Below are 21,530 nucleotides of genomic sequence, written 5' to 3'. Positions count from 1 at the left end.
TTTTGAGATCCGCCAGCACCAAACTCTTTTACTCTACGTTTCGGATTTCGATCTCCCTTGGCACCCGCTTATACGGCAAGTCAGCAGTCGGTCGTCTTTTTTACGCTGGCCGCACCTTTACCGTGTGGACCGAAGAGCGAGAATTCACTCTTGAGTCGTGACGTGCTCACGGGAGCGCCGCTAAATCGTACCTATTGTGTAATTACCGAACAGTTTCTAACAATAGCTACAGGCACATACGCACACACTCGCCAAAGGTTGGCCTTGTCCACCTTCCCACCTGGGCGCCAAATCAACAGGCTCAGCTCGCCGCAGAGCTTGCTCCACTTGGTAGGGAGCTTACACAACGCCCAGCTCCGCGGGACAGGACAGCGGCACGGCTTGGACATGACCACGGCCGCACACAGATCGCTCGCTGCATGAACCATGTCCCACCTGAGCATTGGGCCGGAATGGTGTGCACCCCGCGTATTCCGTACCGTAATATGTACACCCACATGAACCTTACCGCCGCGCTGGCGGGTGTCCTTTCAAGCCCCAGATGGCCAAACAGTCTTGTTTAGATCGTACAGAGCGGGATCTGAACAGATCTGATAGGGTAGGCCGTTGATGGTGTCTGGCTCTTTACCGACTGCGGCCGATTTCTGGACCACTCCGTTGCTATTCTTGGGCCACCAGCTGTCATCTCGCTGCCGATTCGCTGTTCGCCCAGGGAAGATAATGTTGAAGTCATCAGATGTCCAGTCAACGGCCTGAAAAGTCCGCTCGATTTTACCAATCAAGGTTCCGATGCGCACCAGCTCCATGTCATCCAGGGATACCCGTCTCCCGTCTCCCGTGCGGCCAGCCCCACGCCCAAGCTCCTGAGCTCCTTCTCTTCAATGCGTGCCACCAGGCTTGGGCTGTCGACACGGCACATATGATTGGGCGGTGGGCAGCGGCAAGGCGTGGACATCAACCTTTTGCTTCTTGTTCTGCCCCGGGAATATGAAACGGAAATCCCGAATGGATGTTGGCATGTTCTCCGACAAATGAGAGGTCATCGCCAAACAGGGCAGCGAAGTAGACATGATCTTGAGTAAGGACCTCAATGCGTACGGAATATGCTTCCACTTGCACAGCAAAAGCAAACCTTGACTGTATCACAAGGGTCATACAAGATCATGCCCACTGACGGCAATCGAACAGAAACAAAAATCACTGATACGATTGAGAGGAGGTTTCGCCAGCGGCGATATTTCCCGGCCGCCACCGCTTAGCCATGCCGTGGCCGACGAGATACTTGGGATATCGATGGCATTTCCCGCCATTCAGGGGGGTATTGAGGTAGCGCCAGGAGTTACACGATACAACCTCACGGACGGAGAAGCCAGGGTACAACCAGGGCAACGAATCTAGCCTAATCTGCATACAAACACACTTCAGTGCTTTCGTATTATTCACAGCACATTGGAGAAGAGTTTGGTTCCGCATGCCTACCATGGTCTGTGACCCGCGCTGTCTGCCGTGGGGGCTGGTTAGTAAACATCTGAAACGGATAGCTTTTGTGTTTCAAAAATGCTAGCCATGGGCGATCAAGCGGAACGACATACCCACCTACCGCATCGGATGCTTTGCATAACGGCTTTGTTGAACAGGCGCACAGGAACTAGATCTACCAGGGCGTCTGCTGGGAGCTCATGTTGCACTTTTCACGCCCCCTCCACGAAGGACCGTGGACGGAATAGCAAATGTGTTCCTGAGAAGAGGGAAGAACCTGCCTTGCTACGATCCTGGTAGCCTCGAGCCGTTTACCTTTCAACGTGCCACCGGGAAGGATCAAGGAAGATGAGGTAAGGGCAAACTGGCACGAGCTGCCTTGAACAAGCAAGCTCTCCTCGTCTTCTGCGGGGCAGAGACAATCTGGGGAGCACGGTCGATCACAGCCGAAAAGCCATCGGGGAAGAAAGCCCGAGAGCCATCTATTCGGCATTCAGCGAGTCAGCTCTGAGCGGGACAACCTGGCTTTGCTCTCGTGTCCAAACCGCGCAGGTGTGCCAAGGTAAGGGCTGGGCGAGGACAAAGTGGATCCTGGCCTGCCAACTGAGCTATTTCTGAAGCATGTTTCAGACTTGACCAGGGTCGGCTCAAAATTTGTGGCTGGACACCGCCCGCCCACCTCGCGAGCTGCGGTAACGATGTGCACTAACTAACCGGAGGCGGGGTGGGCAAGATGGCGGCACGGATCTGGGGACCTGACAGCCAGCGGCCGATGGCAGTGGGCAGCGTGGCAGCGAAGCCTTGTTGGACTCCATCTTCCTCGCAATCTGGGGTGGCAAGGCGGTTGCTTTTCATCCATCTCGCACCAATCTCCACCATATTTGGTAGGATTCCAGTGACAGGACGGGCTCACCGCAAGATGCTGCCTGTCGTCTTGAGCCAGGCAAACCAAAGAGGATGAGATGGTTCACGCTCGATGACCCAGATTGTTTTAGACAGCGTCTTGCTCGATGTCAGACAATGGAGTTGTCGCCCGTGCAAGAACACGACAAAGACGTAGCCAAGCGCTTGTTGGATCTGAGTAATCGAGAGAGTCAATGATCTCAGATCTCAGATCCCGCTTCTGGCCGGGCTCCAACCAATGTCGTACACTGGATGTACCCGGAATATGAGCCGCTCAGCATCACTTTCATGGCTTGCACTGCCGGGCATGGGAGAAGCCTTCAAACCTCCCATTACTGATCTGGCAATAAATCTCTAAGCCAGCAAACCGCCAAAACGGCGATATTCCCCACGCCGCCTTTGCCGTCTCACGACTGCCAGTCTTGCAGGAGATTGCAACGCTACGTCGGCGGTACTGCCCAGCCAAAAAGCCCAATCAAGCGAGCGGGGGGATGGCGAGGTCCCATGCCCTCCATTTGGTAGCACCGACTGCATCGCAAAGCCAGGCAAGCCAGGATATTTTTATGAGGAGCAATTTCACGGGAAACCCTACCCTAAAGAACCCAGGCCTGGAGAAACGGCCGGCTCGGTTGTGGCTTCCAGAGCGCTTCCACAGCGCGGCGCACTCGTGGCCAGTGCTTCTGTCCTCAGGGGAACGCAGAAACGCAAAACAAAGCAGCATTGGTGTGAGGGGCCCCAAAGCTGAGCGCCACAACGGACCCGATGTCCAATGGTAACGAGATGCATCTACCGCATGACGATGGGACTAGACAACGAGGGCGCGTCAACTCAATGGTAAGTCGGATGAGCCGCCAGCCAAGGGAAGGGAGGGGGTTAGAAAGATACAACGAAAAAAGACAGAGCGCAACGACCTCACTCCCTGGTCCAGAGTCCACTTTGGGTATGGCCACCCAAACATCCACAATGGCAAGAAAAGAATGAGAAAGAATGGGCCGATGCGCTCCTCCCTCGCCATTCATGCCGTGGGGCAACGACGCTAGCTCCGGCCTCTCCACCACGCCTTGTGAGTATCTTGGTGACTTATTCCATGTTCCATGAGAGGTGTCGTTGCGCCCGCGCCACCAGCATCATCAGGCATGTAAACCGAGCCCAACGGAAAGAGTCTAGTCCCGGACAAGTATGATGCATCAAGTTCCTGGTTCCTCGTCCCTTATCTTTGGTCTTGTCGTATGGGGTGACAGGGGCAATGGAACCGAATCAGTAGGTACATACGCAAAGAGCCTTACCCGTCCCTTGACGCTTCTGTTCCTCGTCATATCACGCGCGTCTCTCCAGTTTTGCGCCGGGAACAATCTTCGAAGATAGGAAGGAGTCCCGACTTGTTAAGGCTGCTCGGCTTTTTTGCTCATGCCATGTTGGTTGCTGTGTGCCGGGAGCCCCCCACTTTTGGGGACACGCCCGGTCCCGAATCTCGGAGGCTGGATGCCTGCCCGACACGGTGACTGAAGTGGATGAACGAGGAAGCCAGGCCATGGTTTTGTGGGCGTGCGCTGTGGGTGCTCTTCCAGGCCGCTGCCGATGCCTGTGGCGTCTGTGCTTTTATTTAGTGGGGGCCCCTTCCTTCGCACAACGGAGCACTTCATGGAGACCCACTTACCCTTGGCTCCATCGCCTGCCTCCATTGGCTAGCCTACCCAGGATCCCTGGGGCCCGAGCAGGCGACGAGCAAAGTCATTAAACCCCCCGGGGCCGCCCACTCGCTCGCCTTCTTGTCTATCTCGCGATCCTTTTCCCAAGACTCCTTCTTCGTCCCCCCCTTCTTCTTTCTCCTTCTCTGGATAGTGTCGCAGGAGGACCACCATATTATCTCTCCTGCAACATCGTGCATTGTGTATTTTTTGGCACACTTGCACTGTCGGTTCCTCAGTTTTTTCCCTTCCGATCCAGACCCCAGAGGCAATCACCCCGTCGCTCCGCAACCCTGCCCGCCTGAGCGCAGCGCAGCACCTGCATCTTGTGAAGGGTCCGACAATTCGCGTCGCAGCCATCGCCCACGCCGTCAGCCGCCAACCTCCCTGCCGAGTAGCTCCCTGAGCCTGTTTGATAATCATCGATACCTGGGTATCCTTTCGATCGGTTTCGTTTCATTTAAACAAGAGCCCTGTTCTTATTCATCCATTGTTTCTCTCGGCCGATTGTCCACTATCGCACCGCACCGCACCGCACCAACAACCACCCCATCATCGCCCGCACTGCCCCAAGGCACGGCACTCACGGTGACAACCCGAACGGGTCTTGTTGTATCGCAAAGGAACGGCCTATCGCACAGGTTGCCGACCGCCCCGACCACCCCGCCTGAGGCGCTTTGGAAGCATTGAAAGAGTTGGGACCACATCTCTTATGTCACGGGCTGGTCTCGGAAATCTCGACTCTTAAAACCAAAACGCACAAATCGAAAGTGTTCGCAGGCAGCGCCTAAGAACTTTTCGCCTCCTTCATTTCCTACGATCCGCGGCTGCGTTATGTACCAACAGAATGCAACCATGGCCGGACAACAGATCCCAGAAACATTCATGCTGAGCGCTGAGGCTCAGAACAACCTTCCACAGGATGCTCAGGTAGCCCTGCAGCAAGTTGATAATCGTGAGTGGCTCGCGCCAGGCGGTGATGGGAGAGTAGAAGCAGACCTTGCTAACCCGGGCGTGTAGTCAAATACTTTCTTCTTTCGGCACCAGTTGACTGGACCAACGATCAATACATTAGACGATTTCTCCTCCCGACCGGCGAGTACGTTTCGTGCGTGCTCTGGAACAACCTTTTTCACATCTCCGGCACAGACATCGTAAGATGTCTGTCATTCCGTTTCCAAGCCTTTGGGCGGCCCGTGAAGAACTCCAAGAAGTTTGAGGAGGGCATCTTCTCGGACCTGCGCAACCTCAAGTCCGGGACGGACGCCACGCTTGAGGAGCCCAAGAGCGCATTTCTCGATTTCCTCTACAAGAACAACTGCATCCGGACACAGAAGAAGCAGAAGGTTTTCTACTGGTACAGCGTCCCCCACGATAGGCTCTTCCTGGACGCCCTCGAGCGGGACCTAAAGAGGGAGAAGATGGGCCAGGAAGCCACGACGGCCGCCGTTAGCGAGCCAGCCCTCTCTTTCCAGTTCGATTCGTCGCAGTCGCTGTACGAGCAACTCACGAAAGCCCAGCAGGCGAACTCGTCGTCCTTCAACCCACAACCTGTCTCTTTCTCTCAGCAACAGAGCACCTCTCCGGTGATGGCGCCGATTGACTCGATGCCCCCTCCGCAGATGATGCACCAGCAGATGCCCCAGCAGATGCCCCAGCCGATGCCTCAACAAATGCCTCAGCAGATGCCCCAGTCAATGCCCCCAATGCCTCAGACGATGGCTCCGATGGCGGACGGAATGGAAGCGATGGCTCCCTATGGAGCGATGTCAATGACGCCCAGTGTGCCCACACCTCAACCAGCGATCAAGCGGGAACCCGAGTACTCGCACCCCCGCATTCAGTACAACCAGAACGGTGTCCCAATGGCGCAAACGCACCAACGGCACACGTCGATGCCCGCGTTCGGCCTGGAGTACTCGCCCGCCCCGTCGTTCGTGTCGTCCCACTACGAGGATTACAGCCATAGGGTCTCCTACGAGCCATTGACACCCCCGCAACAAGCACTCGCCATTGGTGGCGAGCCTGCATACATCGCCAACGAGGAGACGGGCCTGTACAGCGCTATCCCGGACCACCTGAACCCTGTCGGTGCCCTGAATGGCATGCTCCACCTCCCGCCGTCAAACTTGACAGGTCCTTCGTTCCCGCGAAGCTATGGTTCGAACAATGTGTACTCGTCCGTCATTGAGGGCTCGCCTACGTATAAGCAACGGAGGCGGCGCTCATCCATCCCTCCTTCGCTCTCGGCCACCACTGCGGCCATTGCGGCGGCAACCCAGGGCAGCCACCGCCCCTCCGACCTCAGGAGATCAGTGTCCGCCTCTGTCGGCCCTGTTGCCGAAGGTGAAGAGTCTGGAGACACTTCCCCCCCCGGGTCTGACATACAGCGCCTCCGGTATGGCGCAGCACAAGGAGGTGCTCGATTTGTCGCGTCATGGGACACCGCTGTCGGCAGTGGAGGGTAGCCCCGCTCTCAACCCCATGGCTCTTCATCAACACGACTACTCACCGCTACCAGTCGATGAACTGGGCCCCCTGAGCGACCAAAGGCCAATGATGCATGGTGGCCCCAACGTGGTACGCAGAGCCCGGTCCGCAACCGTCATGGAACTTGGCCCCTATCCCCAAAAGTCCCACACCTGCCCCATCCCCTCCTGCGGTCGCCTCTTCAAGAGATTGGAGCACCTGAAGCGGTAAGACTTTGAAAAACATTTCATTTGTAAACATGTGAACCTCCTGCGGTGTATCTGACCAAACCTTCCAGACACGTGAGAACACACACACAAGAAAGACCCTACACCTGCCCTTATTGTAGCAAGGCGTTCTCCCGATCAGACAACCTAGCACAGTATGCCCCCCTCATTTCCTTGGTGTATCATTTCCTTCGTCAGTCGACAATTGGGAAGTTGAGCAGCAATGTTGCGCAAGTGGCACGCCAAGAGCGGAGCAATCCTCACCCAACCCTACAGAGATCGCCAATAGTCACAACACAACAGCCCGACCAAACTCTGTCAGGTATGAAACGGGACTAACAAAGGTCTTCCTTGCAGACACAAGCGCACCCATGATCGCAATGACGGTGCTGAGGGCAACTTCAACTCGGGTGAAGAAGAGGAGCAATACTCGGGTGAGGACCAGCTGTCCTCGATCGACGACGCCTCGCCGACCTCCGAGGGCGGCTATGTTGCCGGGTCGCTCGATGCGGCCGTCAACAGCAACAACGGTCCTTCACCTCACCGCGAACCATCAACCAACCAAAGCCACACGCAAACGCAAACGTTTAACAGCCTCCAAACGCTTAGCATGCCCATGACCATGAGCCAACCGCACGCCATTAATACGGGCGGTATGGCTTAGGACGTCGGCGGCGGCAAGTAGGGGTTGGGACATTTTGCTGCGACATTACACATTTTATATTGTTTTCTTTTCCTCATGCCTGGCTCTATCTGGGCCTTGTTTACTACATCGCTGGTTACCGCCCGTGGTGTGACATTCTTGTCTTTCCCTTTTGTCCGCGGCTGTCTCGTTTTACGGTTCCGAGGCGGTCGCATCTTTGTAAGTAAGCATTGCAGTGGCTGAAAAAACGACGGAGTTGGGTTTACGCTAGAGACGGCGGCGAGCTGGCAAGGAGAGAAATGGTCTTGTTTTTTGAGGAGTGCGTTCCTCAACCGCCTCGGGGGAGTATGGGACGGACGGACGAGACAAGAAGGGAGAAGACAACTGCATTTATTTGTCTTTGTATATATAGCTCGGTCTTCTTCCTTATTCCGTGTTTTCTCCTTCTCTCTTTTCGCTAGTTGATAGGCACATTAGCTGTCCTGATAGGGTGGCTGGTGCTCAAGAGTACGATATTAGGGCGGTGGGAATCAATTGATGTTTGGAAATATCTCGTCCCAGCTGTGTGCTCTGCGAACTACCTCTGCCTTAGCCTGTTTACTAATTGTGTTCATCCAGACAGCAAAACTTTCAACAATGCTTATAAAAGATGTCTGATTTCCCGTCTCGTTCCCCCGTTCCCTATCACCAGCGCCCCATCCCCAAGCCAACCTATCCAATCGGTCCTACACACCACCACGTGCTGACATATTGTAGCATTTTACACATATCACCACCAACCAGCCAGACAAATCACTGAACAGCAAGTGGCGAAACGATCGACTGGCCATCTCCCGCCCAGATCTGCTACCCTACCCCAACCGCGGCCGATCTCCGATCTTAGTCTCACCTCCTTACTTACTTACACCTGCACGTATACGTAGCTGGCCGTCCCAACCCAAGGCCGAGAGAGTGCCGGCCGCTTGGGTGGGTGGGTGCCCGCCCCGATCGACCGGTTCGGGGGCGGCCCAGATATCGGGCCCGGTGGGCTCGACTAGTCTGGTTGGGCAGTGTCTAGCAGTGTCTGGCAGTGCGTGGCTGGCTGGCTTGTTGGATTGTTGGATTTTTGGATTGGGGTTCCCTTGGCTGGTGGTCATTGTCAGCCAGTTGGTCGGTTGGGGTTGCTCGATTGGTTCACGAGCCGAAAGGGTTGGGTTGGGTAGGACCGGCTCAGCCGCTTGGTCCGGGCCCAACATATAAAATGGGTGATGTTGTACAGACTGCGCGTAGGTTTGGGGGAGGGGGCACAGGGTGGTGGTGTTGTTGGTGTTTGTACACTTGATGATGGCCCTTTGGGGCGGCGAGCGAGGGCGCACAGAGACAGAGATCACACAGACGGGCAGACACATGGTAGCAGCTTGGGATTGTGGCTCGTACACGGGGACCGTTGAGTGGTCGTCGGGTATCAGATTCAATTTCTCATCTTTGCGTGACGCCGTCTGGGCTTGTTTTCCAAGGCACGTTCCTCTGATTCCCGGCCTCTCCAAGACAGGCCCGTTGGTAAGACGGCCCGGCTGCGCACTCTTGTCCCACAGGGCCGAACACTCCTTGATGGCCAACGGCCCAGCCTACGGTGTTCTCTACGTTGCAATAGGAACGCGGAATGCTCATTGTGGGGGCGATGGCGGCGTGTGTACGCCCGCAGATAACTTTAGCCTAAGGAGGCATGGGATCCTCGTTGATAACTCAACGGCTCGGGCACCAATATGGTTGGACCGGCCCGGGAAGTTGCCAAATCGACCAGCTTGCCGGTCAATTGGTGATGGTTTGAAACCAGGCCTTGGGGGCAGTATAGACGGGAAGCGGCCGGGAAGGTGAGGTCGTGGGGTGTTTCAACAGCTCTGCTAGGAAAAGCTTGGTTGTGAACCCGGTAAAAATGTACGATAGGGGCGCGGGGATCGCGGGCCCTGTCAGAATCGGGAGGACGTTTCGTCCCTTAACCCTTTCCCCAGGCAAATGCTACCAAATAAAATAATCCTCTGTAGGTAGCCTCGCAGGTTGAGAGCGGAGTGCTCGATATGCAAGATGAGGGCTTGCTTGCAGGATGCGTAAGCAAGGCCGAGGCACAATCACCTCCTCCTCTTGCCCCTCCCTCTCCCAGCCGGCTTTCTCACCGAAGCGGCGATCTCGCGCGCTTCTCGGGCGCTAACCCGTAGCTCGGCGCCCTTCATCCTACCCACACCGGGAAGGTCGACTGGCCTATCACTCCTCCCCTTCTTTTTGGTAACTCTGGCCTTCTTCGTCTCCCGCTCGAGGATGATGCCGTTCTCCCGTGCCTCTCTCCGCCTCTTGTCTTCCTTCACCGCGGCGGCACTGACAATGCCTTTGCGCATGGACATGGGCATCTTGGCCTGACTTAGGATGCTCTCCTTGGCCCCCAGGGCCTGCACGCGCATGTCGGTCGTCTTGCGGGCCGTGCGACCAGCGGCGAAGGCACGGACGTTGGTGGCGGTGCCAGCGGCGTGCTCAGATTGCCAGTGGGACGGATTTGCGCCGGCCGCCGACAGGATGTGGGACTCGGAAATAAGCCGCTGCAAGGCTAGGTCGTTGGCCAGGAAGGCGGCGCTGTCTTCGGGGTCCCCATCGGCAGGTGTCTTTTTGGAGTTGGTGGCTGTCGTCTGCGCCGCGAGCTGACTGGGGTCTGGTGGGCGGGAGGACTGGGCTGACTGTCAGCGGTAACTTCGGCAGATCAATACGATGCATGCGCAGCCTTACGAGGTAAGCTTTGAGCTCCCGTTTGCTCATTGTTGTGGTTGTGGTTGAGGTGCTGGATGTATGATCAACTACCTCGACGACATGTGCTCCGGTATCTGTCTGGACTTAGTAGGGAGCCAGTGTCGCAAGATAGCCAAGGGAACCAATGCATACCCTCCTCGTCCTCGTCCTCGTCTTCATTCTCATCGTCCGAAACCCCGCCCCAATCCGAGTCAGATTGATCCGAATTGACGTCGCTGTCGTCATCATCCTGGCTAGCGTCGATGCCATCGCCGTTGGAGTCGTTGTTGGTTGTCTTCTTTTGAGCGGCACAGGGGGCGGCAGCGGCACCGGCGAGTGGCTTGAAACGCGCCTCGAAGTGTTGCCTGAGGAGTTCTTGGGCATCGGCAATTGCCTCAGGCTCCTCTACTGTAGCCCGTGACTTGCGTTTGCCTAATAGGCTCGGCATTGTGAGAAATTGGCTTGAATCGGGAAAAGTGAAGTTGTCAATGGGTAGGTGGGGATGCGTAAGACAGGACCTTGAATGTCTTGCAACTTTTTGGAGCTTGGGTAAAAATTAATTTCCAGCACCTCGATGGCTGGCGGTTATCTTATCGGGCGCCAAGAAAGTCCCCTCCAAAAAAACATACCATCATTACCCCGCCAAACACAGCGCACCCCCTTCTGTAAACAAGCCCCTTATTAGTGACCTGAGATAGGTACTGTACCTCCATACTCGAGTGGTGAAAGGCTCAAGTAAAACCTTGAATTCGACTAAATTTACCCGTGTCTTTTCCCTCATACACACTACCTACATCAAAAGACAGTCTGTCTGCTTAGACTCAACCCACTCAACCCACTCATCATGACTCGATTCCGACCTTGTATTGACCTCCACGCCGGAGAGGTCAAGCAGATTGTCGGCGGAACATTAGACAGCAAAACCAGTTCCCTCCAAACAAATTTTGTCTCACCACATCCTCCCGCTCACTTCGCCAAGCTGTACCGCGACAATGCCCTCACAGGCGCCCATGTTATCATGCTAGGCCCCGGCAACCGGGATGCCGCGCGGGAAGCTCTGGCAGCCTGGCCAGGGGCTCTGCAGGTTGGAGGCGGCATTAACGACACCAATGCCAAAGAGTGGATAGACGCTGGTGCTGAGAAGGTTTGTTTGTATGTCTCATATTCAAACAAATACAACTCTTACTAATGAACCAAAGGTCATCATCACCTCCTTCCTCTTCCCCAACGGCACGTTCTCCCAGGCCCGCCTCGACTCAGTCCTCGCCGCGCTCGACGGCGACAAGAGCAAGCTGGTGATCGACCTCAGCTGCCGGCGGCACGGCGGCGAGGACAGGTGGTTTGTCGCCATGGACAAGTGGCAGACCATCACCGACATGGAGGTCAACCAAGGTAAGCCCCCCCTCCCACCACCACCACTCCTTAAGCAAACCAGCAAACCACCCATCCCATCCCGCCCCCCTCCCACCCAACCCCTCTCTAACAAAACCCACCCCTCAGAATCCATCCGCCTCCTCGAGCCCTCCTGCTCCGAGTTCCTGATCCACGCAGCCGACAACGAAGGGCTGCAGCGCGGGGTGGACGAGGCGCTGGTGGCGCGGCTCGCCGAGTGGTGCAGCATCCCCGTGACTTATGCGGGGGGCGGGCGGCACCTGGCCGACTTGGAGCGCGTCCAGCGCCTGAGCGGCGGGCGGGTCGACCTCACCATCGGGAGCGCGCTGGACTGTTTTGGCGGGCGCGGCGTCACGCTGGAGGAGTGCGTGGCGTGGAATCGGAGGCAGGAGGTGGAGGAGAGGGAACAGGGGGAGGGGGAGGTGGCAGGCGAGGCAAAATAATAGGGGTTTGGGTCACGTAGGTGCATATATTTACGGTACGGCCGAGGTGGGCTTGTCCTTGCTGCGTCTGTGTGTATATATCGATCCGTGACGGCTTCCCTACCCCGAGCTATGGTCGTTAGGTTGTTGGTTACAGGTCTTGGTCAACATTCAGCATCATCTGCGGTCACTCCAGTCACCCAACAGAACTCAGAAACACAAACCGTAACCGAATTCATTCCATATAAATCTAACAAAAACTCAACAACTACACACAACTAAGAAGCGCAACTCCAAACCCCAACAGAGTCCCGGCTCATCGTCCCCACAGTATTAGTCAAGCCAGCTCGAACTTTTCTGCTTTTGCCTCCCTTCTCATCTAGCCACCGCAAGAGGGCGGTTCGTGGTGATATAGAGCATCAGCAGAACGAAGCGAAGATCAAACAAAAACACAGAACCCAACTCCAGCTCAGGCACGATGAGAGACACCCAGAGGAGAGCAAGAGCGACACACAATCGTAAATAGATAAAAGCAGACAAATCAAATACGCTTGCTAGACTGACAAAAACATAGACGTAAGAAAAAGGGGGGGGGGACGGTTACAAGCCCCTATGACGGTCTCCACCGTGTTATTGGTGGGAAAAAAAAAAAGAGTAGACAAACGAAGGAAAAGAAAAAAGTGGTGACGAGAAGAAAAGAAAAGCAAGAGAGGAGGGAGCTGGCTGGCCCGCGTCAGCCAAAGCCAGACCTCATGTGCCCATGTGTTTCCGTCCATCCATACCCGATCCAGTCCCATCCCATCCTAACCACCTCCATCCCCCCCGCATATCATCATCATCAACTTCCCCGCTCATGCTTCCCATCCATACTCCTAACAAACCGAACTCCACATGAATATTCCCATCCCAGCGTCTCAACACCCCAGCAGCAGCGAATGTCCAACCAACGCTACCAAACCCAACACCCGACATCATCATCCCATCATAGCAAGAGAAAACCCCCATCACCCCCACCAACCCCCACTACACATACATGCTCTTAGTACGCGAGTGGACCCTCCTCCCCTCAGCGCGCTTCTTCAGGGTATCCTCCCGCTTCAAGACAAGCTCACACCACTTGCCCTTCATGCGGCTGCCGGGGGCGCCGGTCAGGTCCTCGGAGGAGGAGGCGCCATCGACGGCGGAGCCGAGGCTGTCGCGGCCGAGGACCTCGCCGAGGACGCGCATCCAGCCCTCCTTGTCGGCGGTGCTGTCGGCATAGAAGTCGATCAGCTCCCCGTTGTTGAAGCGGATGCGGAAGCCCTCCTCGACAAACATGTAGCCCTCCTCTTCCTCCGCGAACGCCGAGCGGCGGCGGCGCCCGCCGCGGCCTGTGGTCTCCTTCTCCATGAGCGTGCGGCGGTCGTCAATGAGCCGCTTCGCGTTGGCGAGGTTGATGGTGGCGCGCGGCTGGCGCGTGGCTTCGTGGTAGGCGGTGAGCTTGGCACCCACCAGCTTGAAGTAGCGGCGGCGCCAGTAAGGGCAGTCGCCTCCCTGCTGGCTGAGGTGGCCCTCCCAGCAGCGGGCCAGGCGCTCCTCGGCAGCCTTCATCTCGCGGATGCACGAGTTCATGCTCTTGGGCATGTCGTCGTCGGTGGCGCCCTTGGCGCGCGGTACAAACAGCAGCTGCAACTCCAGCTTGCCGATCTTGTACGGCGCACGCCGGATCACGCCGCCCGTCGTGGCACCCGCAGCGTTGCCGCGCTTGCTCTTGACGCTGGACGCAAACCCGGCTTCTTCGGTCGCCCACTCGTTGAAGGCGGCCACGTCGACGAGGTACGGCCGGCCAAAGCAGCGCGGCTCGTGCTCCTTGAGACAAACGTAGGCGCGCGCAAAGCTACCGTCCTCTGCTGCCAGCGGGCTAAGGAGATCCCACGCACTGGGCTGCTGCGACGCCTTCAACACCATCTGGCGGGCCTGCGCGTCGCGCTGGGCGGCGAGCCGCTCCTCCTCTTCTTGCTGCTTTTGGCGCTGCTCCATCTCGCGGCGCTTCTTGGGAGAGGCAAAAACGCGGCTGAAGGCCGAGGTCTTAGGCTTGGAGGTCTTGGTGGGGGAGGGAAGGGCCTTCTTGTTGACAGGCGCGGGCGCGGGCTTCTCGAGCTTTACGTTGAGGGTGAGTTGGAACTCCAGGTCGTTGGGCACGACCAACTCAAACTCCTGCCCGATGGGTGCGTTGCGGGCGAGCTCAAGCCAGGCAGTTGTCACGCAGTGGACACCGTTGTCAAGCGTCAAGCTGAACCAGGTGCGCTCGTCTGTGGTTGTTAGTTGTTGTATGAGGGTTACGGGGTTGGAGGGTTTCTCTTACTCTTCGGAATCGGCAGGTCAAGGTCCTTGACTCCCATCACTTTAACAAAGAGCCTGCCTCTCTCGCCGCTCTCCTCGGTTGCCATCTCGACGGCCATGTCCTCCTCGTTAGCATGAGCAACAGCAGCCGCATTGCTCTCCTGTCCGGGAAGGGGGGGCACGGGACCGGTAGCGGGGTGGCGCTTCCGGATACTACGCTTCCTCTGTCCGCCGCTCCACGGCTCAACAGTCCATGACTGGGGACGGGTCGCCTTTACAGGTGAGTTGCCCGCAGACCGGCAGCCGCGAACATCATCGGAATCCTTATCACTGGCCGTGACCATCTTGGTGTTCTGGCGCATTAGGTAGCCGCGCTGTTTGCGATGAGATATGTTAGTAATTAAGTCGCCTGTGGTTGCTGTGAGGGGTAATTCATGTTCTTCAGATATCTCTCCCGCTTGGAAGAAACTGGCTGCAGTTGCGGAGGGCTGAACAGAAGGAACTTGGTAAAACGCAACCTTTTGAGCCTCGATAACCCGATCGAAGTCCTGGTCAAGGCTGAGGCCAAGGTCAAGATCGAGCGTCAGGCTGCGTTTCTTAAAACTTGGGTGACGCTCAAGGAAGTCGCTGGTCGCCTCGCTGATATCGGCCTCCATGTCACGCGAGATGCGGTTGCGGTGTCGTTCAGGGATCGGTGGAATTTCGCGGCTAACCTGGCGGCGAGCCTCGCGCATGGACGCAATATCCGATGGGGTGGCAGAGGGCCGGGTCTTGAGCTTGGATCCGGATGCCGACTTGATTGTCGCTATTTGCTCAGGGATTGCAGGAGATTGGCGTGCTGCTTCCTCCTCGATGCTGGGGATGGCAATCGGGTGGTGGATAACGGAGTCGGGAGTGCCAGGGTCGTCAGAGGCTTCCTCAGGTTCGCCCCAGCCTGATCCATCGTATTCAGGCTTGGTAAGGGACCTTGTAAGCTGCTGTTCCGGCGTGAAAGGCCGTTGGGCTTGTGTCTGAGCATCCGTCGTGCTCGACTTCTCGGGCTCGGCAGCAGCCGCCGGCTCCTCGGGTTTGGCGAGCATACAAGAATCAAGGCTCTTAGAAAACTCATTCTCCTCGGGCTGGCTTGGAATCTCCAACGACGCTCGTGCTTCTTGATCCTGAGCGGCGACTACAGGTTCATCCACTGGAGTCGTCGCCCGCGGGGTCGGAGCCTGATCCTCCTCGGGTTCCGGTGCTTTGTCCTTGTGAAGCCCCTCTTCATTAGAGTACTGACTCTCAGTTTCATCATCATATGAGCTCTTGTCATCGTCAAGCTCATCGTCAAGCTCATCATCGTCATCGGTTATCTCGGAGCGCTGGTACATGTCGGTGATGGAATCAACGTCGTAGTCCTCCTCAATGTTGCGGTTGATGATGACACTGCCTTCCTCATCAGAACTCTCGTCCATGTCCATCGTCACGGAGTCCTCCGTAGTTGGGATGGGGACATCTGGATCATAGGGGAGAGCGGGGTCGGCGGACGAGGGGCCGGCTGGTGACGAGAACTGATAGTCGGACTCGCGGTCGAAAAGCTTATTCCCGTTCACGCGACGAAGGATTGACTCCCGTGAAATACGGGGCGGAAGCTGGTACTCCTCGAGGCCCGACAATTCGCCAACAGTGTCTTCCTCCTCCTCGAATTGCGGAGGAGGTTGAACGCTGGGGCTCCGGCTCTCGCGTTCTGGTGTCTGGCTCTCTGTTCGCTCGCGAGCACCGGCGCGTCTCATGCGGCGCTCCCGCTGCTGTTCGGCCGCCGACTTCCCGTCGTCGGAGAGCATCATAAGCCTAAGCCGCTCCTCGAGCGGCATCCGGCCAGTCCCGATGTTATGGGCTTCTGGCGTGGTGCTCGATGCGGGCGGAGGCGAAGGCAAGCTCCGGGTGGCCGGACCCATCCCCGGAAGGGGAGGCAGCGGCCGACTCTCACCATTCGAGTTTGAGGAGTCGGTACGACGGTGAATCGGCCTCTGAGAAGTCGGCACCTCGTCGGGCATGGGGCTCCTCTCAAAACGATCGTCGTGGCTCTGCCTCCACTCATCCGGACCCATGACGGGAGTCTTGTCGGTGTCCTCCAGCGAGGCGTCGAAGCTGTCATCCGGGTCCATGCTACTGTGGACCATGTAGTGCTCGTCGTCATCATCATCCTCCTCCTCCGAGTCGTAGCTGCCTTCTCTCGAATTGCTCCCGATGGATGACAGGTCAGGCGTTGTCATCTCATACTCGTTCACCTGGGGAGGAGCTGCGTCGAAGGTGACGCTCTTTTGGTGCCGGTGGAGTGACTTGCCCTCGGGGAGATCGCGCTCGTCACCCGACACCTCGGTCCAGGTACCTGTCTCTGGGTCGAAGCTGCTCTTGAAACGGCTCGACAACGAAGACTTCATAGGGGATGGTTGGTCTTTACTAGGGGTTGTTGGGCGCATTGGCGGGCTCATGGGGCCTGGCGCGGTCTTGGAAGGGCTTAGGGTGGGGATGCTGGTCCTGCTTTCGTTCCTCTGATGGCCAAAAGGGCGGTTCTCGGAGCGGCCGGTGGTACCACTGCCGCCGAAGGCGTTGCCCTGGACTTTAGCCAGGGGCCGCTCAATTTGGGGGAGCCTGGTCGGGTCGTATTCGTGCTTCTGCTCGAGTGCTAGAATGTTGCTGTTCTTGACGCGGGATGCCTTTTGCAAACGTTCGATGGAGGATCGGCGACACGGTGATGGCGAGCCGGAACGACTGCCGTAGCTGTTTTCTGAGTTAAAGCTGCGATTCTGCCAGAACATGCGCGGAGAAGTGGTGTTTTCCAAGGGCGACGACTGGAATGGTGACGAGTCCGTGAGTGCCATTTTCTGTCGCATGGTAAAACCAACTGGGTTAGCCCTGGTCTTGCGCTCAAATAGGTGGCACAAGACTGTCTCACCTTGGTGGTCTGATTCCAGCTAGGCGAGTTACGCCGCTTCTCGGTCGGGGAGAGCTCGGAGAGTGGGCGCGGGATCGCGCTGCCAACTTTTGCTGGAGTAGGCATCGTGCTGCTCTTGGAAAGACGCAAAGGTTGTACCTTCAAATGCGCGCAATGTTAGGAATTTATTCCGGGTCGGGGAGGTTAAGGTATCGAGGTTAATTGAATGTAAGTTGCGGCGGCGACATACCGGTTCCTCAGATGTCATGCTCGGAATGGAAGTAACCAAGGGAGCGCGGGGTATACTTGGTCCAGGGCGCTTTGCTTTTTGTTGCGATTGCTGTTGTTCCCCAAGGTAAAGTATTATGACAAGCGCATGTGGCAGGCGTGAGGTTGCAGCCGTGCAAACAATTGAGAACAAAAATAAAAAAATAAAATTCCGAAAAGCTCGCTGCGCCGTCGCAAAAGAAACTGGCTCGTCGCAATCGCAGGCAAGAAGGAAGGAGAGACGCTGATGCTGATTGGGGTTATCAACGGATGCGATAACAAATAAATGTCGACCACAACCGCGCAGCAGTTAACGTATTTTCCGACACCGTTGATGGTGAGCAAGGAGACGAAGGTGAGATCAACAACTGCTGCACCGGCAGAGAGTTAATGGATTGTGATGTTTAAGGGAGCCGTCCTTGGTTTCTCAATGAGTGGTGCAACGAGCCAAACTATTGCCCCTGATTGGTTCATCTAAGTAAACAAGTCCAGCAGCCCCTCGTGCGGACCTTGGCTCCGTTGCTAGGCAACCCTACCGCAGCGAGCCGCTCCCGCCCACCTCTGCCAGGCGCACTGAAACTCCACCAAAAACAGCGGCTGAGCACCTCTCCCGCCTGCTGTGCCAGTTCCCTGCGGACTGAACCCCAGTCGCGCGCGCAAGCTGGCCAATCAATTCGGTTGAGTTTGTGTTGCCTGCCCAGAGCCATCGAATGCAAGGATGCCAGCGATGACAGACATGCCGCAGGTTTGAGGTAAACCAATGCAACTCCTTTGACCGGGCGACTGAGACGAGACATCATGCAAAAGGAACAGCATCCATTCAAAACCACATGGCGTGTCCATGAGCTTCGATCGAGTTCGCCGCCTTTGCATCGACGACTCGGTGCAATTCGATTCTAGATTCTAAAAAGAGAACTGGGTCTTCGCTGGGCAGCGGTGAACGAAGTTTTGAAGATGCGAAGCAAGAATCATACCAGGCCATAACTACACTCATTATCTTTTTGCTTGAGACATTTGGATGGGCACTTTACACGTGTGCGTGGAGTGGAGAGGAAACTCGCGCGCTGCGATGGCGATCATCTCTGGTTTCCACCCTTCCTTAACCTCCCTCCCTTGGGTACTTGCCTCACCATTTTCAAGGGCCTGCTTCAAGGGCTGTCTCTCACAAATTCTGGTCCTCGCTTCACCCCTAACCTTCCTGCCACCGCATTACAATGAATGCCCATGTGAAATTCTTAATCGCCATATCTTTTCTTTGTTCATCCCTTGATACAAGGCATCTTCGGTGTCGTTGTTAGGAATGGATTGTATTTCGGTAAAACTGTAAGTAGGAAGTACAAAGTTCAATGCACCATCTTGAGAAGTGATCAAATATTTCCGGACTCAATTCGTCAATTACACTGGACAAAAAGATATTTGAGGCTCTTCACCTCCTCCCGATCTCTCCCGAGCCGGAGCCTGCTCGGGGCCCATTTCGGAGGCCGGCAGTGCCCCGGCGGTCCACATCTTGTGCCAAGCCATTTCCCGCCAAGGCCCGACGAGGAATATCCTTCAGGTCCTTGGCAAACGGACACTTTCAGCCTCGTTATCATCGGATCAACCTGGCACCAAAAGAACTTCTCAGGCTCTTACACGCGGCGATTGGACATGGATAACCTCGCGTGGGATTTTCTGACAACTTTTTAGATAATTTATGGGCCATGAGTCAGCGAGGATCAGTCCGGGCTAACGTCGGCCAAGCTCAGTTGGTCCCATGACATCAACGGGCAGTCTCGGGACGCCCACCCTGGCCTCCGATGTTGGCTTGGTTTTTTTTTCTATGAGACACAGTCATCCACCAGGAATTGCATATATCTCACACAGTCTTACCATTAATAGAAAGTTCCCCTTACTGTTCCATATTCTGGGTTGTTGGTGTTTGCATCCAGTGACACTAACCATGTCCTCGTTATCACGAACCCCAAAAATAGCCCCCCATGGGCTCACCCGCTATAGCCAACTGGTAACCCCATCACACACAATAATGAGATGCTTCAGTGTCGCCAAAAGTTGGTATTTTATTTCCCGATTTGTAAGGGTAAACCTACTAACAGACTTCATCAGACAATGACACCCGCAAGGAACGGGTCGTCATTCTCGGTTCAGGCTGGGCAGGTTACGGCTTCGCTCGAACCCTTGACCCGGCAAAGTACGAGCGTGTGATAATCTCACCGCGCTCTTACTTTGTATTTACCCCCTTGTTGGCCTCTACTTCGGTCGGCACCCTCGAATTCCGCACCATCTTGGAGCCTGTCCGTCGCCTGCCAGGGAAAATCGGCTTCTACCAGGGCTGGGCCGATGACATCGATTTCCACCGCAAAACGATCCGCGTCGAGACAAACGCCGCTGAAGAAGCTGCAAGCAAGACGCGTGTTCCAGCACCCTTCCCTTCACCGTCAGAAACCAGCGGCTTGGAGAAGGAGGTGTCGGCGGTGCCCCAAAAGCCCAAGGGAGACCTCATCGACATCCCATACGACAAGCTTGTCATTGCCTGTGGAGCCTACAGCCAGACCTTCGGCATCGAAGGCGTCCGAGAACACGCCCACTTCCTCCGCGACATCGGCGACGCCCGGCGCATCCGTCTGCGCGTGCTCTCGCTGTTCGAGCAGTGCTCGTACCCGCGCGGCTCCGATCACCTCAGCGACGCCGACAAGCGCCAGCTCCTGCACTTCGCCATCGTCGGCGGCGGGCCCACGGGCATCGAGTTCGCCGCCGAGCTGCACGACCTCATCCGCGACGACCTCGCCCCCATCTACCCGGAGCTCGTGCCCCTCGTCAGCATCACCGTCTACGACGTCGCCCCCAAAGTCCTCCCCATGTTCGACCAGGCCCTCGCCGGCTACGCCATGGAAACCTTCGCGCGGCAGAACATCCACGTCAAGACAGAGCACCACCTGCAACGACTCCGCCTCGCCGACGGCGAACTAGGCCGCCGCCATAACGCGCTCAAGATCAAGATTGCCGAGTACGGCGACGAGGAGGTCGGTGCGGGCCTAGTAGTCTGGAGCACGGGCCTGATGGCCAACCCTTTGATGGCCAAGCTCGCGGCCAAAAACCTCCCCCTAAACGGCACCAACCCCCTCTCCACTAGCCCCGGCATTACCCGCCACCTGCTCCGCGACGGCCGCACGGGGGGCATCCTCACCGACGGCTACCTCCGCGCGCGCACCACCACCACCACCAACGGCAACAGCAACGCCGACGACAAGGCCACCCCGCCCGGCGCAGGCGGCGTGCTCGACGACGTGTACGTGATCGGCGACTGCGCGGTGATGGAAACAGACACGACGCTCCCCAAGACAGCACAAGTAGCCGCGCAGCAAGCCAGCTACCTCGCGCGGCAACTCAACAAGGGCACGAGCACGGGCGCGGGCGACGAGGGCGGGAAGAAGAAGAACAAGGCGTTCCGGTTCCGCAACTGGGGCACGCTGACCTACCTGGGCAGCTGGAAGGCGATCCACCAGAGCCAGGCGGACGAGCTGAAAGGGTGGGTGGCGTGGGTGGTCTGGCGCGGGGCGTATCTGACCAAGAGCATGTCGTGGCGGAATAAGGTGTTGGTGCCCGTGTATTGGGTGGTGTCGTGGCTTTTTGGGAGGGGCATTAGTCGGTTCTGATTTCTGCGAGGGGTAGTTGTAAAGATATGATGTGTGTGTGTGTGAATATGTGTAATATTAGGGCGGGTGTGGTTTATGGAGTTGGGTTTGTGGTTATAACACGATAGATTGATATCCTTGTAAAAATAGACACGGGTGCTTTTAGACGGCTGATAGCATTGGCTCTGTTCACATTGAGGTGTGAGCCTCGTGATGTGTCACCCACGCTCGCGAGAAATCGTCAAGCCTCGGTCCTCTGTCCTCAGAACAGTGTTCTTTTAAGGGGTATTTTGATGGGGCTCCAGAAAGGCGCGGCGGGCAGAGCACGAAGAGTGGCGCATACGCCCTACTGTCCTTCTCATCGATGCCTGCTCTCAGTTTAGCGCACCGCCATGGCTTCCTTTGACGTCAACACTTGGCA

At 56.7% G+C, this 21,530-nt stretch overlaps 6 protein-coding genes across 6 annotated transcripts; 3 read left to right on the top strand and 3 right to left on the bottom strand.

Moving 5' to 3' along the window:
• Positions 1 to 1,818: 1,818 nt before the first annotated feature.
• CHGG_02926 (uncharacterized protein) lies at positions 1,819 to 2,358 on the bottom strand (the record flags this gene model as incomplete). The annotated part of the gene is made up of 2 exons (XM_001229441.1): positions 1,819 to 1,961; positions 2,190 to 2,358. The coding sequence occupies 2 exons, from the start codon at positions 2,356 to 2,358 to the stop codon at positions 1,819 to 1,821; spliced, it is 312 nt and encodes a 103-aa protein (XP_001229442.1).
• A 2,567-nt stretch (positions 2,359 to 4,925) lies between these two features.
• CHGG_02925 (uncharacterized protein) lies at positions 4,926 to 8,066 on the top strand (the record flags this gene model as incomplete). The annotated part of the gene is made up of 6 exons (XM_001229440.1): positions 4,926 to 5,025; positions 5,091 to 6,468; positions 6,623 to 6,766; positions 7,124 to 7,419; positions 7,887 to 7,916; positions 8,032 to 8,066. The coding sequence occupies 6 exons, from the start codon at positions 4,926 to 4,928 to the stop codon at positions 8,064 to 8,066; spliced, it is 1,983 nt and encodes a 660-aa protein (XP_001229441.1).
• Positions 8,067 to 8,134: 68 nt separating this feature from the next.
• CHGG_02924 (uncharacterized protein) lies at positions 8,135 to 10,611 on the bottom strand (the record flags this gene model as incomplete). Its single annotated transcript, XM_001229439.1, has 5 exons — positions 8,135 to 8,151; positions 8,311 to 9,016; positions 9,563 to 10,114; positions 10,164 to 10,258; positions 10,317 to 10,611. The coding sequence occupies 5 exons, from the start codon at positions 10,609 to 10,611 to the stop codon at positions 8,135 to 8,137; spliced, it is 1,665 nt and encodes a 554-aa protein (XP_001229440.1).
• A 396-nt stretch (positions 10,612 to 11,007) lies between these two features.
• CHGG_02923 (phosphoribosylformimino-5-aminoimidazole carboxamide ribotide isomerase) lies at positions 11,008 to 11,998 on the top strand (the record flags this gene model as incomplete). Its single annotated transcript, XM_001229438.1, has 3 exons — positions 11,008 to 11,307; positions 11,363 to 11,555; positions 11,664 to 11,998. The coding sequence occupies 3 exons, from the start codon at positions 11,008 to 11,010 to the stop codon at positions 11,996 to 11,998; spliced, it is 828 nt and encodes a 275-aa protein (XP_001229439.1).
• Positions 11,999 to 13,000: 1,002 nt separating this feature from the next.
• CHGG_02922 (uncharacterized protein) lies at positions 13,001 to 17,336 on the bottom strand (the record flags this gene model as incomplete). Its single annotated transcript, XM_001229437.1, has 4 exons — positions 13,001 to 14,268; positions 14,322 to 14,673; positions 14,818 to 17,160; positions 17,232 to 17,336. 4 exons carry the CDS (start codon positions 17,334 to 17,336, stop codon positions 13,001 to 13,003), a joined length of 4,068 nt encoding a protein of 1,355 aa, XP_001229438.1.
• Positions 17,337 to 19,505: 2,169 nt separating this feature from the next.
• On the top strand, positions 19,506 to 21,130 carry CHGG_02921 (uncharacterized protein; the record flags this gene model as incomplete). Its single annotated transcript, XM_001229436.1, has 2 exons — positions 19,506 to 19,548; positions 19,623 to 21,130. The coding sequence occupies 2 exons, from the start codon at positions 19,506 to 19,508 to the stop codon at positions 21,128 to 21,130; spliced, it is 1,551 nt and encodes a 516-aa protein (XP_001229437.1).
• Between the last annotated feature and the right edge of the window lie 400 nt (positions 21,131 to 21,530).

The sequence above is a fragment of the Chaetomium globosum genome, genomic scaffold (assembly GCF_000143365.1).
Source record: "Chaetomium globosum CBS 148.51 scaffold_2 genomic scaffold, whole genome shotgun sequence".
Taxonomy (NCBI): Eukaryota; Fungi; Ascomycota; class Sordariomycetes; order Sordariales; family Chaetomiaceae; genus Chaetomium; species Chaetomium globosum.
Note: the sequence above shows the minus strand (reverse complement) of the source record. Positions and strands in the feature narration are given on the sequence as shown.